Source organism: Microtus ochrogaster, chromosome 21, assembly GCF_000317375.1.
Source record: "Microtus ochrogaster isolate Prairie Vole_2 chromosome 21, MicOch1.0, whole genome shotgun sequence".
Taxonomy (NCBI): domain Eukaryota; kingdom Metazoa; phylum Chordata; class Mammalia; order Rodentia; family Cricetidae; genus Microtus; species Microtus ochrogaster.
Genome location: NC_022022.1, coordinates 3,512,808 through 3,538,075, shown reverse-complemented (window position 1 = coordinate 3,538,075; position 25,268 = coordinate 3,512,808). Strand labels below are relative to the sequence as shown.

At 43.7% G+C, this 25,268-nt stretch overlaps 1 protein-coding gene across 2 annotated transcripts in view; it reads right to left on the bottom strand.

The window, feature by feature from the left end:
- Positions 1 to 584: 584 nt before the first annotated feature.
- The window catches only part of Pip5k1a (phosphatidylinositol-4-phosphate 5-kinase type 1 alpha), a 44,018-nt gene continuing 19,334 nt past the window's right edge, over positions 585 to 25,268 (bottom strand). Inside the window, exons 2-15 of one of the 2 annotated variants that reach the window (XM_013349864.2) lie at positions 22,689 to 22,726; positions 18,799 to 18,879; positions 16,462 to 16,592; positions 15,238 to 15,355; positions 14,909 to 15,061; positions 14,034 to 14,333; positions 10,285 to 10,490; positions 9,037 to 9,120; positions 7,532 to 7,580; positions 7,233 to 7,317; positions 6,126 to 6,272; positions 5,475 to 5,604; positions 3,147 to 3,192; positions 585 to 2,552 (exon numbers count right to left, since the gene is read on the bottom strand). In XM_013349864.2, coding sequence (XP_013205318.1) covers positions 2,550 to 2,552; positions 3,147 to 3,192; positions 5,475 to 5,604; positions 6,126 to 6,272; positions 7,233 to 7,317; positions 7,532 to 7,580; positions 9,037 to 9,120; positions 10,285 to 10,490; positions 14,034 to 14,333; positions 14,909 to 15,061; positions 15,238 to 15,355; positions 16,462 to 16,592; positions 18,799 to 18,879; positions 22,689 to 22,726 — 1,571 coding nt within the window. In that variant the 3' untranslated portion in view covers positions 585 to 2,549. The remainder of the gene's footprint in view (positions 2,553 to 3,146; positions 3,193 to 5,474; positions 5,605 to 6,125; positions 6,273 to 7,232; positions 7,318 to 7,531; positions 7,581 to 9,036; positions 9,121 to 10,284; positions 10,491 to 14,033; positions 14,334 to 14,908; positions 15,062 to 15,237; positions 15,356 to 16,461; positions 16,593 to 18,798; positions 18,880 to 22,688; positions 22,727 to 25,268) is intronic. The other variant, XM_005356995.3, reaches the window with a different exon arrangement.

Here is a 25,268-nt window from a genome sequence, read left to right as displayed (position 1 = left end):
CTCTTCTGGTTTGCAAGGACACATGTAGTACAGAACACTGTATATACAATAAATCTTTAAATTTTATTTATTTATTATGTATACAACGTTCTGCCTCCATGTGTGCCTGCATGACAGAAGAGGGCACCAGATCTTATTACAGATGGTTGTGAGCCACGATGTGATTGCTGGGAATTGAACTCGGGACCTCTGGAAGAGCAGTCAATGCTCTTAACCATTGAGCCATCTCTCCAGCCCCACAATAAATCTTTAAAAAAAAAAAGTTTAAGTGTTTGCCTGCATGCATATATGTGCATCATATATGTGCTTGGTATCTACAGAGCTAAGAGGGTATCAGATCCTCTGGGACTGGAGTTACAGAGGGCTGTGAGGCTCCTTGTCTGTGCTAGGAACTAAACCAGCAAGTGCTCTTAACCAGAGTCCTCTTTCTGGCCCCAGAAAAAAAAAAAAAAAAAAGGAAGCCTTCAGCCAGGCAGCGGTGGTACATACCTTTAATTCCAGCACTTGAGAGGCAGAGGCAGGAGAATCTGTGAATTCGAGGTCAGCCTGGTCTACAGAGCAAGAGCCAGGACAGGCTCCAAAATTACAGAGAAACCCTGTCTCAAAAAAACAAAACAAAACAAAGAATCTCAAATCCTTGAGTTAATAGACTGAGTTACAATCTACTCAAGAGTTCTTCAAGTTTAAACTACTGCAGTTGGGAACTGAAGCCACTGCTCTCAGCTTGAATCATACTTCAGCTGAAGGATGGGAAGGCTGGGTGAAGATTTTGTTCATGCTAACACAAACTGAGCCTGGGTGGAGGAGAGAGCTGGAGCAGAGGGGATGTGGAAAAGATCCAAGAAGGCTGGGGTGCGGCTCAGCAATCAGGCACAAGTTCTTTCTCCTTGGGTTTAGCCCTAGCACCAACAACTAAGCCCATAACAAAAAGCTCTAAAGACAGGGCAACAAAGGCGGTGAGAACGATCATGCACACTATGTACATGCATGAAAATGTAATAAAACCATCATTATCAGGGTAGTCAAAATATTTAAAAATGGGTCAAGTATTTGATAGAATTTTAATACATGAAAACCAGGTATTTATTCCTTTATATCGCATTTGTCATTTTCAACAATACAAAGAAGAGACAAATAGTAACACTCCATAAAAATGTTGACACCCCATGTTCTTTTTCTAATCCAAGCCCTCCCTCAAATATTCCCTCCCACCCCTTACAGAACTTTGTCCTGAATACAACACTTAAATACATCATAAATAGTAAATTATGAAAAAAAATAGCAAGAATTGTTTCTTTCCTTCTTGTAAAAAAGAACATGGCAGCAAAGACAGGCAGCCAGAAACTGGCTGGGGGTGTCTAATATAGACAGTTACTTAGGGGTAGGCTAACTTGATATCAAGGTAGGACGGACTGGAAAAGTAACAACGTGGGATTTCAACAGCCTGCCTGCAACACCATGCACTGCCCCACGGGCCGGGCCAGAGAGGAGAGGGTTTGTGAGACCCCACTTCCAGCTCTCTAACAAAGCAAGGGGCAGGTCAGGTGACATGGCGATCACCCTACTGAGGGAAGTGTGTGGCTCCCCAGGAGTTTAAGAAAATATTCTCTAACCTCATAGATACGGACTGCCTGTTACACAGACACAAATGTCCCCCTCCACCAGAGCTCCACAAAGAGCAGAATACTGTTGGAAATAAGGGAAGGACAAAGAAATCTCCTTTGGAGAATGGTCTAAAATCATTTGATAATTCTTTATATTTAGAAAAACTATTAGAATACATTCCAAATTGCAAAATAGTAATAACTGTATGACCTGGCAGTGAGTAGAGCCCCGCTGAGAAGGTCTACTCTCCTAACAAGGCTGCCCATTGTTTAACAAAGGGTGCAGGGGGCCGTGCCCCTCACTGCTCCCTTGGCCCTAAGTGTGGGAGGAGAGCAGCTGCTGGCGGGGCACAGCTTTTCTACTTCAAACACTAGGGCTCTTCTCAACACTTCTACAGCTTTTATCTGAGACTGACTTGAATTTACAACATGTGCTGTTTGTTCTTTTCCTTTTGTGAGGAAGAAAGAAGGCTGGGAGTAGGATCATCCTTACTCTCCCCCAAAAAGCCTTTAAAAAAATCACTGGGGTCTTCTCAAAGACCAGAGGGAAGAGCGAAGGTAGAACCATGTCCAGCTAGTCTGTCCTGAGGAAGTAAGAGTCCAGCTCCAGGAGAAAGGTGAAAAGAAGAAAACCACCTCGTCCAGCAGCCCCACCTCCACACAGAGAATGGGGTGTGAAAAATATTCAGTTACATAGGCCATGGCTGGCCCAGGGAAAATTCATGCCACCCAATTCTGGAGCGGTGGGGACACTGCTGTCCTCAACTGTCAAAGGCACTAATGCCCAGAGGAAGGGGAGAACTGTGTTGGAGGGCCCTGCTAGCTCCACACTTCTCTCCTCTTTTGATGACCAAGAAGACGACTCAGCATTCCTGGGGCAAGGGCTGACATCTTGGAATCAAAGTGATAGTAGAATCTCGTTTCAGGTCTTCTCAGGCTCACTGCTCACTGAAAAGAGAAAGAATGTGAAGTTGACCATGAAACATGAGACAAGGAGGCAGGAACAGAATCAAATTTGTTTCATCTTAACTAGAAAATTGACTTTTTTCCTTTTCTTTTTAGTTTCCACTTCCCAAGTATGAAGTTGTTTTTGGTTCTTGTTATTTGTTTTGCTTTTGGTTTTTTTTGACACAGTGTTTCTCTGTGTAGCTCTGGCCTTCCTAGAACTCACTCTATAAAATCAGGCTGTCCCTGAACTCACAGAGATCCACCTGCCTCTGCCTCCTGAGTGCTAGGACTAAAGGTGTGCACCACCAGGCCCTGCTCCAAGTATGAGGTTTTAAAACCACAACCTTTTTTATTTTGGGGAGACAGAATCTCACTATATAGCCTTGGCTGGCCTGGAAAGACCAGGCTGGCCCTAAATTCTGTCTTCCAAGTTCTGGAATTAAAGGTATGTACCATCATACCTGATCACAAAGCCTTTTAAAAGCAAGGCTCAAGGGTATACCAATATTTCCCAATCAACTTTTTGCTCTGCTCCATCAGTGATCCACTTTATACCCTGCATGCAATCGCCTTCCATAGACCCCAGGTACTCACATGAGTGAACTCTGACTCTGCAACTTCAAGCTTTTCCAAGGTTGAACTAACAAGGAGAAAAAGAGAAAAGGCAGAGAATTAGAAGACAAAGGGAGCTGTGGGTTTACTCAGTAGCAGAAACATGTACAGCATGTAAAACCCTGGCTTCCACCCTCAACACATCCAATCTCAATTATATTGCCTCTTCATATGTCTTTTAAGATTCACAAAACACAACTGAAGAGATGGTTCAGTTCATAAAAGGAGCCTGCTGCTCAAGCCCAGCAGCACTGAGTTTGATCCATGGAACCCACACCACAGTGGAAGGATTGACTAATGCCACAGAAAAGAAGACCTAAGAAGCTACTAAATTTAAGCCAGGCACAGTGGTACATGCACACAATTCCAGTTACTTGGAGGATTGCTAGCTCAAGGTCTGTGTGGCTACAGAGTGACTTCAAGGCTATTCCGGGCAACCTTATGAAATACTGTTTCAAGATTCAAAGTCAAAGGTGGTAGCAAATACCTTTAACCCCAGCATGGAGGAGGCAGAGGCAAATGAATCTTAGCAGTCTAGTTATTATCTAAGAACTCAAACACGCAAAGAGAGCTTTGGGTTGAGCATGGTGGTATAATGTTTGGTGCCTAACATAAACAGGCTCTAAATTCAATCACCAGCACTACAAAATGACAAACAAAAAAGAAGTTACAAGATTAAAAACTGTTTGCATTTGGAGTGTGTGTGTGTGTGAGAGAGAGAGAGAGAGAGAGAGAGAGAGAGAGAGAGAGAGAGAGAGAGAGAGAGAGAAGGCGCACACGAGCAAGCAAGCAAGCACCAGCACATGCCACAGCATGCCTGGGGAGGGGGGTCAGAGACAAGCCACAAAATCAGTTCTCTTCACACCAGGAGGGTTTTGAAGGTCAAACTGTCATCAGGCCTGAGGGCAAACACCGTTAGAGGCTAAGCCATTCCACTGGCCTGAAGCTAATACATTTATAAGTATTATTGTTTTAATTAGGTTTTTTGTTTGTTTTTTCAGACATGGTCTCTACGTAGCTGAGGGTGATTTAAACTCCTGATTCTCCTGCTTTCCTTTCCCACATGCTACAATTACAGGCATGTGCTACAGTAGTACTACTTACTCTAAAGCACTTCCACTGACCCCGTTTTCCCTTCGGTCCACATGGAAGGTGATCTCCAAAGCTGCTCCCAGAACTATCTGCTTCCTGACCTGTCTCCTGTCTCCGCTGTGAGCTGCACTCAGAGACTTTCTTTTACAATACGATGCAGCAGAGGTACAAAAATGTCAGTTCTGAGCCTAAGTTAAAAAAGAATATGGTGGTTTGTTCTTTTGAGACAGGGTTTCTCTGGCTGTCCCAGAACTCTCTCTGTAGACTAGGCCGACCTTGAACTCAGAGATAGATCCACTTGCCTCTGCCTCACAAGTGCTGGGATTAAAGGACCAACACTGGCCAGCTAAGTGGCTGCTTCTTGAATGAAGGTTTTCTTTGTTTGCTCTGAAGAAAGCTAGCTATAGAAAGGAAACAACAAGAGACCACAGAGGCTGCTACCCAAACATGCACGTACGCGCACACACACAGAGTTAAAAATTTCTTATAAAAGTTGTGGGGTTTTGGTGGGGTAGGGCCTCACTCTATAATGCTGGCTGGCCTTGAACTCAGAAATTTTTCTGTCCCAGAATACCCAGTTATGTTTCTTTTTTTTTTTTTTTGGATTTTCGAGACAGTGTTTCTCCGTAGCTTTTTGGTTCCTGTCCTGGAACTAGCTCTTGTAGACCAGGCTGGCCTCGAACTCACAGAGATCCGCCTGCCTCTGCCTCCCGAGTGCTGGGATTAAAGGTGTGCGCCACCACCGCCCGGCCCAGTTTCTTATTTTAAGTCATAAAGTATAGGAGTAATTTATTGTGATGTAAAAGATAACAAACTAGGTGACAAAATTAAGTCATGATTATCATACTAGCCTCTTGAATGCTTGACTGTAACCCCAGGATATAGGAGACTGATTATACAGAAGAATCGCCCACCTGAGATAAGCATGTATTCAGTGAGACTGTCTCAAAAACAACCAAGCAAACAATAAACTTTCTCTCTCTCTCTTTTCTATTTATTTGTGTGTTTTAAGACTGGGCTTCTCTGTAGCCTTTGCTGTCCTGGAACTCACTAGGTCGGCTGGCTTTGAACTCTGAGATCCACCTGCCTCTGCCTCCCCAGCACACTACAACATCCAGCACAGACTCTTGAAAATCATCCAAATGAAAATTTCTGAGGACCTGAGAGAGATTATACAAAGTAACAGGCCAAAAAAAAAAAAAAAAAAAAAAACCCAACCTCAAATTTAATATTTGCAAAGGCTCTCCAACTACAGGTGAGAAACTGGGACCGGGAACAGGTGAGCCCTCACTGATTTCTTCCAAAGGTGGAGTCTGAGGTAAGACATCAGGGCGCCCATGGTGTACATCTGGAGAAAAAAGAAAATCGATAAACAAGAAATCAGTCAATAAATAAAGGATAGTATAGTAGTCAGGGAAATACAGGGAAAACATGTAGTGATTTAGAGGGGCGTAGTGGTGCATTCCTGTAATTCCAGTACTTGGGAGTCTGAGAAAGGAGGGTTATGAGGTTGAGGTCAGCTTGGCTACAAACATAGTGAATTCCATGAGGGCCTGAGCTACGTAGTGAGAACCCGTCTACAAACAAACAGCTGAGCATGGTGGCGCATGCCTTTAGCCCCAGCACTTGGGAAGCAGAGGCAGGAGGATCTGAGTTTGAGACTAGCCTGGTCTATGGAGTGAATTCCAGAACAGCCAGGGCTACACAGAAAACCCCGTTTCAGGGGCAGAAAACAAAAAACCAAGACAAGTTAGCAAGTTAGTTTCTACTGCATAGAAACGGGGAGTAGAGTCCTGGCCAGAGAACATGAGACCTCAGATGAAGGGAGGGAGTGTCCAAATGCAAGGGGACCCCAGCCCTGGCGCTGACCTGGCTCCACTTCGGCCTTTGTAGTCACTTGTGCTTTGTGTTCCCCAGAGACCGGTGGCTGGTAAGTAATGCAGGAGTTGCCGCTGGGGCCTGATCGCCGAGAGAAAGACGAGCCAGACCGAAACTTTTTGGAAGGAGAAGGCTTCACTTCAAAAGGGAAAGAAAGAGCCTACTTAGCACCCACCTCAGAAACCATCACCAAGACAGACAAGACACAACTGCTAGTATCCCCAACACATACACAAAGTAGTTCTCAAGCAAAGGCAGAAAACGGGTTAATGTCAGAAAAGGTGGCCTACAGAGTACTACTGCTAGGAGAAGAAGAGACAAGTCACCTCACTCTGGAAAGAAACAGAAAACTTAAGACGAAGCGACATGAACACAGTGGACTTGTTCTTTACTAGCATCACCCAATAAAAGTACAGACAGCACATTTCTACCCCTTCCTAGTCCTGATGCACCCAGCACTGTGATTTATACCGGGGCTCACTAATTCTGGGCCTCACAGCCTGTCTGTGATGTCTACGCCTTCTTCACCTCACTAAGGGACAGCTGATGCCTATGATGACAGCAAAGGAGGAAGACTTGAATCTGCCAGTGTCAAAACACAGAATTTGAAAAAAAAAAAAAATTGGTACTTGTGTATCAAGAAAGTGGAGGGGAAAGACTAAAAACTCCTTCAACAGTCATCAACAAGGCTTCAACCACTTGAACTAACCGGATAATTCCTGGGCCCTGGACATGGAAGGAAAGTTAAGAACATTGCTAACATCCTTGCCTGTTCTTTTCTACACAAAAGTCTGTTTTTAGACACCCGAGCCTGTGTCACAAAGTCTACAGTGACAGCTACACATTTTTTTCCAGTCCCACAATCCCCAGAAATGGCCCTCACCTCAGCGATACATGCAGGGAGAGCCAGGGGGGAGCAGCAACTCGGAAACGACTGGGACAGACAGTGACTGACACAAAGACGAGAAGCAGCGCTCACAGGATGTAGGCAGAGCAGGAGAGGCCTCTGGCCTTGGCAGCTCCCTGACAGAGGTGTCCTGCCCACCATCTCTTGGGGTAAGGGAGCCACTGGGGGGTCATCTGGTAGAAGCCACTTACAGGGAATCTTCTTGAACACTGTGTTGCACATGAAGCGCTGGAACCGCTCAGCATAGAAGCCTGGCCGATGCACTGATACTGTGTCCTGTTGAACAGAAGAGATGACTACAGAGTTAAACAGAAAGGCCCAGAAAGAGGCTGTGTCATCCAAGGGCCTTGTTCCCTTACACTGAAACCCTACCAGAAATGAGATGAATAATACACATAAGAAATGAATAATACATAGACTACACATATACACTTGAGGGGACAAAAGAAACCGAGATGTGGGGAGGCCTTTAGCTAACTGCTATACTCACCCCATCGTGTACTAGTGCTTTCCAAGAGTGCTCTAACTTCTTAACAAACCTGCCAAGAAAAATGTGTATCACACATTGTCTTTAAATGAAAGACCATTACAATTACTTATTTTAAAGGGCTAAGAGACCATGGTATCAGAGAACCTTAAAAAATAAACACAGGGCAAGTATACCCATTGTGGTATACTGGCTTTCCGAAGAACTACCATGGTAGCCTTTATTCCACACGGAGACCAATGCTGTTTCTAGCTAAGCCAATTAAATGAGCAGGACAGTTCAGTAATGAAACACTCGCCAACATGTATGAGGCCCTGGGTTCAATTGTTGGAAAAGCAAAGCCAAACAAAATTAATTAATTGTAAAGGAAAGGCAGAATTAGGTAATAATAGCACATGCCTGTAACCAAGCACTTGGGAGACTGGGTCTAGAGGATTATCGTGAGCTCCAGGTCTGCTAAAAGAATAGAAGGGTAAAGCTGAGGGAGTATATAGCTACACTTGTGTAAGAGGCTGGTGAGATGGCTCAGGGGATAAAGGTGCTTGCTACCACGTCTGATAACCTGAGTTTAATCCCCAGAATCCACAAAATGAAGAGAACCTACTCCCACATGTTGTCCTCTGTGGCATAAACATACACAAACACACACAATAGATAAATAGGTGTAACAAAATTTTAGTGATAATGATGGGTATATCAATACTGAACAGTCAGTCCTCAGACACAAAGGGCAGAGCACTCCATCTGCCCTGACTCTCCGTGAGAAACCTGGGGGTTGAGTCATCCTCCATACAGGGAGACAGCTGGGAGCACGTTCTCATTTCCACAAGGGGAAGATAGGGTTTCTGTATCTACAAGCCTGTTGAAGAGGCGGTAAGCCAGAAAAGCCAGGGAATAAAGTGCCTAAAACCTAAAGGTAACCGGCCTGTGACTCACTGTTCTTGCATCAGAAAGAACACATCTAAAGCAGGCAGAAGTGGCACAGGCCTTTAATTCCAACACTTGGGAGGCAGAAGCAGGCAGATCTCTGAGTCTGAGGTCAGCTGGTTTAAAGAGGGAATTCTAGGACAGCCCAGGGTACACAAACACTGTCTCAAGAGAAAAAGAAAAAACACTCACATCTAAAAGTATGCTGGGGAGTGGACAGATGGCTCAGCAGTTAAAGCACTTGTTGTTTTTGCAGAGGATCTGGGTTCAGTTCCCAACATCTACATGGTGACTTACCCTCCTCTGACCTCCATGGGTACCAGACATCCAAGGGGTGCACATACATAGACCAAGGTAAAACACATTTATAAAATAGGAAAGGGAAATTTAAAAAAAAAAAAAAAAAGGAGGTGGGGTGGCAGTGGTGCACACTTTCAATCTCAGCACTCAGGAGGCAGAGACAGGTGTATCTCTCTGAGCCTTGTCTTAAAATAACCAAAGGAAAATAAGTAAATAAAGAACCTTGAGTGGCCACATATCAATGTGTCCTCTCCTCAATCTGTGATACACACGCCCCTCACCTGTAGGACTGCAGAATATCAATGATGCCAATATAAAGCAGGAGCCTTTCCCCTTTATTATTCCGGGCAGGGATGCCACCCATGCTGGGGAAAGCAAAAGGATAAGAGTTAGAAAAGTCTGTTCAGTAGCAGCTAGAGGCTTCTCCTAACCTCCAGACAAACCTGGACATGGAACTAGGAGCTAAATATAAGTGACACATCTCCAGACTAAGACCCTCTGAATCATGTGTGATTATCTCCTTCCATTTCTTTCACATAGCTCCAAAGAGACGGAAACCACGACTACTCAGCAATTTTGGAACTAGTCCCCAAATAAAAACAAACATGCTGGTCCTTTTCTATCTTAAGTTGTTCCCACTAGGATACTTTTCGTGGCAGTCATGTTATAAGGCACCTAAAAAAAACGAAACATCTGAAAATTTTCATAATCATAGTTATTTTATAAACCCAAGGCAGTACCAGGCCTTCCGCAAAGAAGCCTACAGGAAGCTGTGATGAAAGTTCTAATGTGAGCCAGGCTGTGGTGGTGCACGTCTTTAATCCCCAGCACTCAAGGAGGCAGAGCTCTGTGAGTTCCAGGATAGCCAGGGTCTGTTACACAGAGAAAATGTCTCAAAACAAAAAAACAAAAAAACCCAGCCGGGCGGTGGTGGCACCCGCCTTTAATCCCAGCAGTCGGGAGGCAGAGGCAGGCGGATCTCTGTGAGTTCGAGGCCAGCCTGGTCTACAAGAGCTAGTTCCAGGACAGGAACCAAAAGCTACGGAGAAACTGTCTCGAAAAAAACAAAACAAAACAAAACAAAACAAAAAAAAACCCCAAAGTTCTATGTGAGCTGGGTGGTAGTAGGGAACGCCTTTAAATCCAGAAGAAGTAAGGGGATCTCTGAGTTTGGGCAGACTGGTCTACAGAGGTAATTCCAGGACAGCCAGAGCTATACAGAAACCCTGTCTCAAATAACAAAAACAAACAAAACAAAATCCTAATGTGCACCTCGGCTTCTAAGGGTAGGCACTTTAATCTTAGGCAACTCTTTCTCATATGAACTGCAAATTCAGACATTTTCCTTTCCTCATATTCTTTTATTTTCCCCCTCTTATACCCTTATAAAAAAACGTCAATGGCCCCACGAGCATTAATGCTGCTGGCCTCACTGAGGGATCAAAGCTGCTCTTCTCCAGAAGAAGGTGCCTTCGAGAAAAAGTACTGTGAGGGTATGTGTGAAAGGTGCTTCTCCCAAGCCCACTCACTGGTCCTCAGTCTCCACGGTGCCACCCCGTCGAGCCTCGCCCTGGATGGATTCCATAGCTGTGGAATAGAGAGCCTTCTGTGGGGCTGGCCTGCGAGTGTCAACTGAGTGTTGTGCTTCATTGTTTATGGGCTCTCGCTGGGCATGATCCATATTGTGGATTGACATCAGGAGGCTGTAGTCCATTATCTTGAAGCTCTGTAGCACCTAATGGTGAGAGAGGACAGCATGACCATGAGGTGTCAGGACTCTGACAAGGGAGATAACCACAGGCTCAGTCTTTGCTCTTAAAGAATGTATCACTCAGCTGGGCAGTGGTGGCGCACGCCTTTAATCCCAGCACTCGGGAGGCAGAGGCAGGCTGATCTCTGTGAGTTCGAGGCCAGCCTGGTCTACAAGAACTAGTTCCAGGACAGGAACCAAAAAGCTACGGAAAAACCCTGTCTCGAAAAATCAAAAAAAAAAAAAAAAAAAAAAAAAAGAATGTATCACTCTGGTAGGTCTTTAGTTACACTCCTTTTCTTACCTTTCTCCCATTTGAGTAATATTAACTACTGAATAGTAATAACAATTTTTTGTAGTACTAAAAATTGATTACATGCCTCTGGCATATATCACTAAACTATATCTCTAGCCTCCCTTTACCCTTTAAATTTTGAGTTATGGTCTCACCAAGTTCCCCATAATTGGAATTAAGGCCCAAGCCACCACAGAGAGTACCCAGTGCAACTTTTTTTTTTAGTTCATTTTGTCATTTATGCAAACAACATTCTCTTTTTCCATGAACAAGGACTATGTATCTCTACTGTAAGGAATTTCTAACAACAGGTAGGCATCTTATCTAAGTCCAGCTCCTAGTACTGCCTAAGCCTGCAAACTCAGAACTTGGGAGATGAAGATAGGACAAGGAATTCAAGGTCAGCCATAGCTATATAGGGAAGACAAAGATAGCTTGGGCTACCTAAGACCCAATCTCAAAAAACCAACGGGGGAAAAGTACACTGCATGACAGACCTGGGTGAGAGCAGATCTGTAGAGGGACTTAATACAATCAGCTTCAATTCAGCTCAACGTTTACTGAATATAAATATTAAAAATAAGCGCAATACAGCAACACAGTACAAATGTTTACATGATAGAAGACCACAGAGGAGGTTAAACAAAAATCACTGAGCTAGGTGGCGGCAGCACACATCTTTTATCCCAGCACTTGGGAGGCAGAGGTGGAAGAATCTGAGTAAGTTCGAGGCCAGGCTGGTCTACATAGCAAGTTCCAGGACAGCCAAGCTACACAGAGCTAAAGAGAAATCCTGTCTTAAAAACAAGACCAAGTAAATAAAGTAAGAAAAACCATTATAAAAGTCTAGAGTAAGAAGTACACCTCCTGCACAAGGATGTACAGCCTGAGACCACTAAGATAAAATGCACACACAGGTGTGGCCAATGAAAGAGGCTGACAATGACAGGCATGATGCATCACACCAAGGACCTGGATGGCATCTGTCAGTCTGTTAACATGTTCTGTTCCCTAGCACAGGCTGACATTAGCTCCCATGGCTTTCTCTGACAGTGCTGTTCAACCAAGGGTGCCATTGATAAGAAGAAAGAAGATGGATGAGGAGTGGTGGCTATAACTGTCTGAGTAAGTTACAACAGCTATCGACTCATTTAGTTGAGCGGTCTCTAGCCTTTGAGACTGAAGGAAACAAACTAAAATGAGCATCATAGAGGAAGTAGCACAGAGTGAGCAAATAAGGGCACGGACGTGGCAACATGAAGAGGTAGAACAGGATGGACCGCTCCAGTCATCTGCTGAGAAACAAGCTGGAGAGATGGAGGCTAAGAGTAAGTTTGGTTTAGGGACAGGCGATAGTGGCACACACACATTTAGTCCCAGTATCAACAGGCCTGAGTTTGAGGCTACCCTAGTGTACACAGTGAGTTCCAGGACAGTCAGGGATACATGGAAAAGCCCTGTCTCAGAAAAACAAAAGAGAGGGGGCTGGAGAGATGGCTCAGTGGTTTAGAGCACCGCCTGCTCTTCCAGAGGTCCTGAGTTCAATTCCCAGCAACCACATGGTGGCTTACAACCATTTGTAATGAGATGGGCGTGTGGGCATACATGGAGGCAGAATGTTGTATACATAATAAATAAATAAATCTTTAAAAAAAAAAAAGAAAAACAAAAGAGAGAGGGAGAGAGGTTTAGATAGCTAGGCATAATGTCTTTTACTTTTAATCCCCAAACTAGGGAAACAGAGTCAGGAGGATCAGCTGGAGGTTAGAGGCAATGAAATGCCTGCTGGGAAGAACAGGAGACAGAATGAGTAATGCTGATAGTCTAGACAAGTGGTTCTCAACCTGTGGGTCACGACCCCTTTAGGAGGTTGAACAGCCCTTTCACAGGGGTCGCCTAAGACCATGGGAAAACACAGATATTTACATTATGATTCATAACAGTAGCAAAATTACAGTTATGAATAAAAAATAATTTTATAGTTGCAGTTACCACAACATGAGGAAATGTATTAAAAGGTCAAATTGTTAGGAGGGTTGAGAATCGCTTATTTAGAAAACATTACAAGCCGGGCGGTGGTGGCGCACGCCTTTAATCCCAGCACTTGGGAGGCAGAGGCAGGTGGATCTTTGTGAGTTCGAGACCAGCCTGGTCTACAAGAGCTAGTTCCAGGACAGGCTCCAAAACTACAGAGAAACCCTGTCTCGAAAAACCAAAAAAAAAAAAAAAATTACAAATCAGCAAAGCCAGTGTACAGCTGTGTAGTGATAACAGCATTCAAATTTCTAAGATATAAATTTGGATTTGGCACGCAAGACCAAAATTTAAGGAATAATGACTCTGCAGTACACTAAGTTAAAAGTTTTCCTACGAATGCTAGGCTATTTCAACAAGGAACTACACACACACACACACACACACACACACACACACACACAGAGCCCAGGTGGAGAGGGTAAATAACAAAGGTAATGGAAAGGTCCAGCATTGAGCTAATGTAAAAGTAATCTAAAATGCCATCTGGGGTGGGGAGAGGCTCAGTAGGAAAAGTGCTCATTGAACAAACATGTGGAGTTGAGTCTGAGTCCCCAGCACCCACAGAAAGGCAGGGCATGAGAGAGCACACATGTAATGACCCCAGTACTGTGAGGGAAGGTACAGGCAGATCTCAGTGGTTAGTTGGTCAGCCACATTAGCTGAAATGGTAAGTTCCGGGTTCAGTGAGAAAAAGAAAGTGACATCAAGGAAGACTGCCATTGCTGACCTCTGGCCTCTACAAGTCCACACACAAGCAAGCATATACCCTTACATAAGTGACAGAGCCTGTGCTTCACAAGGTAAAGTACAACTGCATCCCTCACACACACACACATACATTCCCCAGAATAAAAAACAAAATAATAAAAGCAGCCCAGAACACAGACAGCAAATGATCAGAGTTCCACCTCCCATAGACTAAATGCAGAGAATCACTGAGGTTTTTCTTTGGGTTGTGTGTGTGTGTTTCTCCCCCCCTCCCAGTTTTTCAAGACAAGGTTTCTCTGTGTAATAGTCCTGGCTGTCCTGGAACTCCCTTTGTAGACCAGGCTGGCCTCAAACTGACTCACAAGAGATCCGCCTGCACCTGCCTCTGCCTCCCAAGTGCTGGGATTAAAAGTGTATACGACACTGTCACCCAGCAAGGTTTTTCAATGATTTCTGTGTCTGAAATAGAGAAAAATATAGCAACTTACCAAACAGTCACGCTGCAGAGTCTTACACAGAGCACTGTACATGTCAGCATCTAAAAAAAGACCATCAGGGATATCTTGTAGGAAGTCCAGGTCTTTAAAAGTGGGAAGAGGCTTCTCTCGTTCTTTCTGAGAAGCCCGCCGTTTATAAGTTGAACCCTTCAGGTCATATTTCATATGCATTTTGACTGACCGAGGTAAGAGATTGTTCATCACCACAATTCGTATGTTCTTGCCGCCTGCTTGCACACAGTATAGTCCATAGAATTTAGGCAGCAAAGTTCGAGGGTTTTGGTTAAGATTCTAAGGCAAAAAAGGAAGAAACAGTAGAGCAAGTTAGCTGATTCTCATGAAAGTTAAGGCAAAAGCTGCTACCTACTGCTCCTTTGCTCTGCAAGGGATTTAGGTAAAATGTGCTGACCTGCATATTCGTTCAGAATCTCTCCTGGCATCTAAGAGAGTTTAAAGAGAGAATAGTATTAAGCCAGGCAAGGTGGTAGTTGCCTATAATACTGATACCACAAAGGGCAGCGGGAGATTCAGGAACCCAAAAACGGCTTTGGGCTACACAAGATTTAGTCTCAAAACAAACAAAACACCAGACAGAGTGCTTGCTAACTTAGCATTCACAAAGCCTAGGGTTCAATGCTCAGCACCACTTAAACCTAGCTGGTGGCAACACACACATAATTCCAGTACTTGGGAAGCAGAAGCTGGATGATCATGGCCAGCATGAAAGATACTATCTCAAAAAAACAAAAGCACCCAAGGGGAAAAAAAAGTCCGTCTTGACTTTTATCTCTAAGTAAGATCAGACCCTGACATTACGACCCTCAGTGGTACTGCTGAGGACAGCCTCGCCAGTGCTCCCCACTCACCATATAGTATCCGGGAAGCAACTTCTGCAGAAATTCTGCTTCTTTATGCTGGACTGTCTTAATGATGAACTCATCATCACTGGACACATAGAAGAGGGAACCACTAGCTCCAGAGTTGGAGAGTTCAATCAACGGCTCACTGCAAAGGGAGTACTGAAAATAAAAGAAGACATTAAGGGCCAGATAAGCCAGGGCCTGCCCACCACAGAACTTAGGTACAGATAAACATTCATTCAAAAGAACACTAAAGCAAGATGGTGGAAGAGGGAAATTCCTCTTGCCATAGTCCCTGGATCTTAGAATCACAGGTTCTGTGACTAGAAACTTACCAAGTAATCATCAGGCCGGATGCCAAATAGCTCTCTAAAGTAACGGAAGGCAACAGGTGCATAGGTCTTGAAACGAAAGTCATTGTAATGATGAGCTGGTGTCAAGTTGCTCCCTTCACTGTGAGGTTGAATATAAAGAAATCTTAACTTGCCAGACACCAATACCCATGGAACTTACCCTGGGCAGATGCTGAAAGGGATGCCCAACAATACTTCTCAGAGACACAAGGGGGATGAAGATGAATTAATTTATGGGACAAAGGTAAAAAAGAAAATAAGTCATAGGACTACTTACATTATTTGGGTTTTTTTTTTTTTGTTTTTTTGTTTTTTTTGTTGTTGTTGAGACAGGGTCTCATTATGTATCCATAGTTAGGCTGGCCTCAAACTAACAGAGATCAATTTGGTTCCTGCCTCACAAATGGGACCACCAAACGCAACTAATTCTGTGTTTATGAATGTTTTGCCTACATGCACGCTTGTGCACCATAAACCTGCCTGGTGGTTTTGGAGGCCAGAAGTGTCAGATCCTTTGGAACTGGAGTTACAAATGATTTGTGAGCCAAAATGTGGGTGCCAGGAAATGAACCTAGCTAGGTCTTTTGAAAAAGCAGCAAGTGTTCTAAATCACGGAGTCATCTATCCAGCTCTGAAAACAGAGTAGATTACATTTATTCAGAGAGAGAGTGTGTGTGTGTGTGCACGCACGACACATACATGCCTCGGTATATGTGTTAAGTCAGAGTAAAACCCACAGGATGCAATTATCCCCATCATGTGAGCCCTGGGAAGCAAACTCAGGTCATCAGGCTTTACCTTCACCTGCTGAGCCATCTCACCAGCCTTACTATGGTTTTTTTTTTTTTTAAAGATTTATTTATGTATACAATATTCTGGCATATATGCCTAAACACAAGAAGAGGGCACCAAATCCCATTATAGATGGTTGTGAGCCACCATGTGGGTACTAGGAAATTGAACTCAAGACCACTGGAAGAGCAGCCAGTGCTTTTAACCTCTGAGCAATCTCTCAAGCCCTTTGTTTTTTTTTTAATGTAAGACATTCCATTGACCAGAGGTACAGCAAAGTCTGCTCTCTAAACTGTCTGGTCCCATTTACCCTATTTATAACAAGGTTAAGGACTAACAAACACCTTAGACTAGACCCCTTAAAATTACCGAGGTTGATTTGAAGAAAGTCCTACTGTGTATTGACCTCTGTACCTGGGAAAGAAGATACTCTCCACCACGTAGAAGTCTTGCATGAGGACATCTCGCTCTGGCTTGGTACTCAGGCTGCCCACAGTGTGGGTGATGCCTAACTGGATGGCACCTTTCAAGGCTGATGAAGTTGTCTAACAAACAGTAAAGAAATTACAGAAAATGTTGTAATATCAAGTCTACCCAAAGTCTGGGCATGGTGGCACAAGCCTATAATCCCAGAACAGAGAAGGACTATCTTAAGTTCAAGACCAAAGACCCTATGTATTTCAACTCTGAATCCCCTAAAAGAAAAACAAACAAAAGCCTAACCATACCAAAAATGACCAAGGAAACATCTGGGCATGGAGGAACATATCTGGAATTCTACCACTTAAGTGGTTAAGACAAGAAACAAATTTAGATCAGCTTGAGCTATACCTGGTCTTAAGAAACTAAACCAATCAACCAAACCCACAAAACTCATGATGGAAATGTAAGAAAAAACACTTGAAAGCAAAGGCCCTTCCAATAGTTTAGATAGAATTTAGGCTATCCCAACCCTCCACTTGGCAGTTAAACCTAGAAATGATTAGGAACAGTAAAGATCCAGAGTACCCAGGGAGGACCACCTGTGCCGGCCTCAGTTAGGGAAAAGCTTCTTATTACTACTATCTGCCTTTTTATTTTGTATTGGGCCCCTGCAAACGTTTGAGTCATCTGATAAAGAATGTAATGAAAATTAACAGATTCTGATTTGACTGCATACTTAGAGAAGCTTTGGTCCTCTGAAAGAAGGACAAGAACACTAAAGCAGTGAAAACACACAAAAAACCTTTTGCGTTGTTTTGTGAAACAGGGTTTCTCTGTGTAGCCCTGACTACTAGAACGCACTCTATAGCCCAGGCTGGGCTCAAACTCACAGAAATCTGCCTGCCTCCTGAGTGCTGGGATTAAAGGCAGCCATGAAAACCCTCTTATTAAAAAAGAAAACACAGCCAGGAATAGTGGTGTATATCTTTAATTCCAACACTTGAGAGGCAGAAGCAGATGGATCTCTGGGCACTGGAAGGCCAGGGTGGTCTACGTAAGAGTTTCAGGTCAGCCAGGACTACAAAGACACACAGACAGACACACAGACACAAAACTATCACACATGAAAAATTTAACTTGTGTATGGGTGTTTTGCCTGAATGTATGTCTATGCACCACATGCAAGCAGTATCCTGGTCAGAAGGAATCCAATACTGTGGGACTGAGGATACTGGAGACTGGTTTCTAGTCACTTCGCAAATCACCATTGTTAGAATGTACAAACTTGCGGAGCTAGGCAGTGGTGGTGCATGCTTTTAATCCCAGCACTCAGGAGGCAGAGATAGGTGGATCCCTGAGAGTTCGAGACCAGCCTGGTCTACAAGAGCTAGTTCCAGGACAGGCTCCAAAGCTACCGAGAAACCCTGTCTCAAAAACCTAAAAGAAAGAATGCACAAACTTGCTTGGTAATACCAGGCAACTTAAGACTAAAATTTCAAATTAAGAAGAATCAGAAGAGCAATAGCTCAGCAGTTAAGAGCACTGGCTGCTCTTCCAGAGGGCACAAGCAACCACATAGTAACTCACAATTGTAACTGTTATGTAACTCCAGTTTGAGGGGATCCAAACACCCTCTCTGGCCTCTTTGGGCACTAGGCATGTGGTGGTACACAGACATACATGAAGACAAAACATGCATAATACTAAAAATAATAATAAATTCAGCCAGGCAATGGTGGTACATATCTTAAGTCCCAGCATTCAGGAGGCAGAGGAAGGTCAGTCTGGTTTACAGCGTAAATTCCAGGATAGCCTGGTCTACACAGTGAATTCCAGGCCAGCCAAGGCTAAATAGAGAGACCTTGTCTCAAATAAAACAAAGCCAAACCACAAACCAAATAAATAAATAACAAGGAAAACCAAATGGAGTGGTTTGTAGAGAGCAGTATCAAGAACAGCACTAGCCACACCAGGCAGTGCAAACCTCTGCACTTGGGAGGCAGAGGCAGGCAGAGCTCTGTGAGTTCCAGGACAGGCTCCAAAGCTACAGAGAAACCCTATCTTGAAAAACCAAAACCAAACAAACAAAAAAGAACAATACTGGTCAGACCTGGTGGCTCACACCTATAATCTAAGCACTTGAGAGGCTAAGAAGACTACCAAGAGTTCAAGGTCAGCCTCAACTACAAAGTGAGTTCCAGGCCACCCAGTGTTAGAATGAGACACCATCTCAAAAAGAGCAAACTATAACAAAAACCAACATGGTAACAGTACTGCCCCTGGTGTGTTATCAAAGTAAGGCATTCCATCTAGTCTGTCCAGACTTACCTTTTTATATGTAGTCTCTCCAGAAGAATCAACACCTCGGTGGCCTATTTTCTTGACAGGCATGACAGAGGCATAAGGTCCCTAAACAGAAAGAATTAAAATTACCATATGGCCAAGTAGTGGTATACACTTATAACCCCAGCATTTGGGAGGATGAGTTAACTTGTTAGTGCAAGGCTATCTTAGGCTACACAGTGAGCTAAATGTTAACCTGTGGTACATAGTTGTGGCGGTCTCAAAAGCCCCAAAAGACAATAGTTTCTCATTCCCACATAATATGATAAACAGCTAAAGTGATAGTATATAAAAATAATGAGTCTGGAAACATAGCTCAGTAGTTAAGGACACTTGTTGCTCTTAGAGAGGCCAAGGCTTACAAGCCCCTTAACTCCTGCACCAGGGGATCTGAAGTCCTCTTCTGATCTCTTTGGGCACCAGGCATGCACAAGAGCATATACATAAATGCTAGGAAAACATTTATACAAGTAAAATAATCAACCATCCCACTCTCTGTCCCCCAAACAAACCAGGAGGTTGGGAAACGGTTCAAGGTTAAGAATGTCTGCTGCTCTTCGGGAGGACACTGGGTTCAATCCCAGCACCCACCTGGCCACTCAAAACCACTTGTAACTCCAGTCCAGAGGAACCTAACACTTTATTTGGTCCTCCATGGGTACCAGGCACACATGTGGTACACATAAGTGGAAAAACATTCATACAAATCAAAGTAAAATCCATAAATCTAAAAAAACTTAAGAGTAATAAAAAAAAAATAGGCACAGGACTAACACCAGCACTTGAGAGGCAGATGCAATCAGATCTCTGAATTCGAGGTCAACCTAGTCTACAGAGTAAGTTTCAGGATAGCCAGCGCTACACAGAGAAACCCTGCCTCAAACACAACACAAACAAGGAAACAAAAGTTTTACAGGAGGCCGTCTAATCAGCCTTGAAGAGACTGTGGTGCATATGAGACTCTGTATGACAGCTCCAGAATCAGAAAAGGAACAAAGTCACCAGAGCAGACTCTAACTAACTACTTCCCAGGGGTCTACATGCTGGTACAACAATCACCAAGTTACGTTTCATGTCATTAATATCCACCAAGTTAGGAAACCAGAGGACAAGACTAGTGAAAACAGTATGTCACAACCTCAAAACCTGATAATCAAGGCCCTTATAAGAGCACGGTAAGTGATCATGGTAGTGAAAAACCCAGTCAGTACTTGGGAGGACAGAGGTGGGATGACCAGAAGTTCAAGTCCAATCTTGGTCACATAGCGAGTCTGAAGCTATAGGAGATCTAAAATAATATCTAAAACAATAAGAAGTATATATAGTATATCTTTCAAAGACTTGAAAGATAGTCTAAAAAAAAAAAAAGAAACCCCCAAAATCTAAGGGAAAAAGTTCAAGATTCTGAACCCTGACACAAGTACAGGAGTGAAACAAAACTAGGGTGGGAGGGGCTAGGAAATCTCCATGTGGGGGAAGGATAGCAAATTGAAAATACTCTGCATAGAAAAGACAGGTATAAATATAGCCACAATCCCAATATATGGGAGGCTGAGGCAGGGGACTACCCAATGTTATGAGTTAGCTCATGCTATACAGTCAATACCAGACTAGCCTGAGAACAGAGTGAGACTGTCTCCAGAAAAGAAACAAGGATCAGGCATACAGCTCCTCTGCCAGAGTGCCTGCTCAGTTGGTGAGCAGCCCGGCCTGATGGCACATGCCTGTAATACCAACACTCAGGTGGGGGGAGGCAGAGGCTCTGGAGTTTAAAGTCAGCCTCACTCAGAGGCCTTAAACAAAGAACAGTGGAAGGCTAGACTTGGTTAACTGAGACCCTGCTTCAAAATTAAGTAAATAAATATTCCAGTAAAACTCAAAAACAAAAGATATACTCAATCAATATAAGATATTATAACGGGAGGTGGTGGCATGCACCTTTAATTCCAGAACTCTGGAGGCAGAGGCAGGTGAATATCTGTGAGTTTGAGACTAGCCTAGTCTATAGAGTGAGTTTTAGGAGAGCCAGGGCTGTTACACAGAGAAACCCTGTCTCAAAAAAGAAACAAAAATCAATGTATATGATATTATTGTATCAGAGTTGGCTCAGCAAGTAAAGAGCCTGCAGCTTAAGCATGAAGACCAGTATTTAGATCCCCTTGTAAAAAGCTAGGGAGAGAACTGCCAGATCAGGCTGGCAAGCTTGACTAGCCCAGTTGCTGAGTTCCAAGTTTAGCAACAGACTCTGTCTGAATACACACGGTGGAGGAGCATCTACACTGAGTACACGTGTATACAGAGACATCTGACAATCGCCCATCTGTACACATACACGAATACAGAGCTCCCACATATGCACGTGCACCAAACATACATATACACTATTTAAAAAAAAAAAAAGCCTGGGAGTGGTGGCACACACTTTTAATCCCAACACTCTGAAGGCAGAGAGGCAGGCAGATCTCTGAGTTTGAGGCCAGACCGGTCTACATACATAGTGAGTTCCAAAACAGCCAGAGATACAGAGAAACTTTGTCTCAAAAAACAAAACAAACCCTGGAGGTGGTGGCACACATCTTTAATCCCAGCACTAGGGAAGCAGAGGCAGGCGGATCTCTGTGCGTTTGAGGCCAGGTCTACAGAGCTAGTTCCAGGACAGGCTCCAAAGCTACAGAGAAACCCTGTCTCAAAAAACAAAACAAAAAACCCAAAACAAAAAAAACAGGAGGGGAGGGATCCTGCAAAAGACCTGGATGATGATCCCAGACTACCACACATACTGATCTTTGACAGACCCAGAAAGTTTCTAAAAAGACTCAGGAGAAGTTGAGGAATGTAAAGAAAACACATTCAGTATTGGAGTCAGTGAAGCTGGAGGATTCAGACTTTTCTGTACAGTGTGGTTTTTGCACTAAATCCTGTACCCTAGTCTACAACTATTTGTACTCTTGCTTTGTTTTGTTTTTTTGAGGCGGTTTCTCTGTAGCATTGGAGCCTGTCCTGGAACTCGCTCTGTAGACCAGGCTGGCCTTGAACCCACAGAGATCCACCTGCCTCTGCCTCCCGAGTGCTGGGATTAAAGCCATATGCCACCACCGCCCAACCATTATTTTTGACAACTGCTGTGTTTAGAAATATGAGATTATGCCGGGCGGTGGTGGCGCACGCCTTTAATCCCAGCACTGGGGGGGGGGGAGGTTCGAGACCAGTCTGGTCTACAAGAGCTAGTTCCAGGACAGGCTCCAAAACCACAAAGAAACCCTGTCTTGAAAAAAAAAAAATGAGATTATGATTCTTTTTATGCAACTGCATGTTTTTCTTTGAATAAATTAACAAGTCAAATAAATGTCTCTCTCTCTTTCCCTTTCTCTCTCACTCACTCACACACATGAGGATTCTATCTAACTCTCCAAGACATAAGCAAAGAGAAAATCATAGCCATGTCTAACCCATGCCTCAAGACAACTTCAAATATGACCCAACACAAAACCATAAAGTTACTTAAGATATTTTGTCATTTTCTTTTTAAAAAGATTTGTTTGTTTTGTGTGGGGGTTCTACCTGTATACATGCCTTTATGCCAGAAGAGGACATCAGACTCCTCCATAGATGGTTGTGAGCCACCATATGGTAGCTGGGAATTAAATTCAGGGCCTCTAAAGGAATAGCCAGTGCTTGTAATCACTGAGCCATCTCTCCAGGCCTTCTTTTTCATTTTTTGTAACTCAACTATATGGTTCTCAAGTATGAACTCTGCAGGTGACAGCAGTGTGTTGTGGGGTCAGGAGTTTGGACATACCTAGACAGCTATCCTTCTATGCCAGAATTATGTTTTTAGTAAACCAAGAATCAATTTAAAAAAAAAAAAAACTTACCTCGGAACCTGTGGCTCTCTTGATTCCAGATGCTGCTGCTTCAAAAAACAGAAAAAAAGAAAAATGTTAAGCACATATAAACATAGTTACAAAACCTCTACCAAACTCACTTTGGAGACCACGGCTTAGTCAAACCAAACTAAACATGGTCATGAACTATTCACTGCCTCTTGCACTAATACCAAATCCTTTTAGACAGCACTGTTTGTTTTGGGGGGGTGGAGGGTGAGTCAGGGTTTTTCTGTATAGCTTTGGAGCCTGTCCTGAAACTAGCTCTGTAGACCAGGCTGGCCTTGAACTCAGAGATCTGCTTGCCTCTGCCTGTTGAGGTTAAAGGTCACATATTAAAGGTGTGCAGGCATCCCCACTGCCTGGCTGAATAGCTTTAAAAAAAAAAAACTACCTCAGCCGGGCGGTGGTGGCTCACGCCTTTAATCCTAGCACTCAGGAGGCAGAGGCAGGCGGATCTCTGAGTTCGAGACCAGCCTGGTCTACCAGAGTGAGTTCCAGGACAGGCTTCAAAACCACAGAGAAACCCTGTCTCGAAAAACAAACAAACAAAAAAAAACCCACCTCATTTAAAATCAAATCTACTGACTTATTTATTGTGTGTATATGCCTTGATCATTCGTGTAGATAGCAAAGACAACTCTGAAAAACTAGTTATTTATTGCCTTCCATCTTTTATTTGTTTGTTTTGGAGGCAGTCTCCTTTCTGCCTCTATAATGTTTACTTCCTGGTTCCTGAGCCTTCCTGCTATAATTACAAAAGTGAGGCACCAGCTTCCAGGGTTAAACGAGTGCTTAGGTTTGCATGGCTATTTTACCAGCTGAGTCAGCAGCATTTTTAAGCAAGGGCCTTATACATATTCCATTCTTTTCTGTTCAAGACAAGGTTTCTCTGTGAAGCTTTGGCTATCCTAAAACTCACTTTGTAGACCATGCTGGTCTCAAGCTCAGAGATCTGCCTACCTCCGCCTGTTGAGGTTAAAGGTCGCATACTGCATATTCCATTCTTATTGTATCTCCCCTTTCTAACTCACATGGTCATATTTAAGAAAAAAATAAAAGGGGCATCTCCGTCGGTGCAAAGAAATCCAATTAGGTCAGATCAAACCAGATTAAAATGCCCATCGTTTTATTAAATACAGCGTCTGGGGTGGCCAAGCGCACGGCGGAGAGACAGGACAGTGGGGAGCACATGTAAACCCAGAACCACGCATTTCTCCTCAGAGACCACTTAAAATACCCTGTGGGAGTGGTCCTGACTCCAGGGAGGGGTCAGGACCAGACATGCTGGGATTTGGAGTCCAGACTAATGCAACTGGCTGGGGCTACATTCCAGACTTAACAATATTCTCTTTTCATAATTTATCATTATGTGTTTGGTATGTGTGTCATGCGAGCCATGACATACATGTGGTGGAGTGAGTTCTCTTTCACCTTTATGTGGATGCTACGGATCAAGCTCAGGTTATCAAAAGCTTTACCCTGAACCATCTCACCAGCCCACCATTACTATTTTCAATTGGAAACATCTGTTTTTTTTTCTTTTTTCTTTTTTGGGGGTGGGGTGGGGTAAGGAGTTAGAGACAGGGTTTCTCTGTGTAACTCTGGCCGTCCTGAAACTTACTCTAGACCAGGGTGGCCTCCAACTCAGATATCCACCAGCTTTCTGCCTCTCAAGTGCTGAAATTAAAGGCATGTGCCACTACAACAAGCAACTGTTCTTAATACATTTAATCATCAGAGAAAATGTCAGTGATACATGGCAGAAAGAGAGAGGGTCCAAGAGACAGATACCCAAGGAGCTTGGTCAAGAGGCTGAAGCAGGATTATCAAAGTAGAAAGCTTGCTAGCTCAAGGCCAGAGTATGCCACACAGTAAACTCCAAGGCCAAACAAAACAATAAAAAAATTTACCTCCATAGATAAGACCAGAACATCCGGCTAGGAAAGAATACTTGCCTAGAACATGGAAGATCTGAATCTACTTCCCAGTACTAGGGGGTGAGTGTGGGGCCTGCCTGGGAGACCTAACAGGACTAGCCTGTAATTCCAGCACTAGGAAAATGGAGGCAAGGTCATAGTAGGTTACACAGTTCAGGAGAACCTGAACCATGTGACTGTCTCATACAAATAGCAGAGCAGACTACTGTCCATCATAAATTTTTCCTAGTATTTGTTCAAAATACCTTCAGGAAACCGAGGAGTGGTGGCGCACGCCTTTAATCTCAGCTCTTGGGAAGCAGAGGCAGGGGGATCTCAGTTTGAGGTCAACCTGATTTATAAAGTGAGTTCTAGAACAGCCAAGACTTGGAAAAACAAACAAAAAAGACAAGGTCTCACATAGCCAAAGCTAGCCTCTAACTCCTGATCAAACATACAGCAAAACTAGTCATAAACACCTGACCATCCTGCCTCCACTTCCTGAGTACAGACTAAGACTACAAGTACATATACCATCACACCTACCTATTAATATACAACTTTTTTTTTTTTTGATTTTTCGAGACAGGGTTTCACCGTAGCTTTTGGTTCCTGTCCTGGAACTAGCTCTTGTAGACCAGGCTGGCCTCGA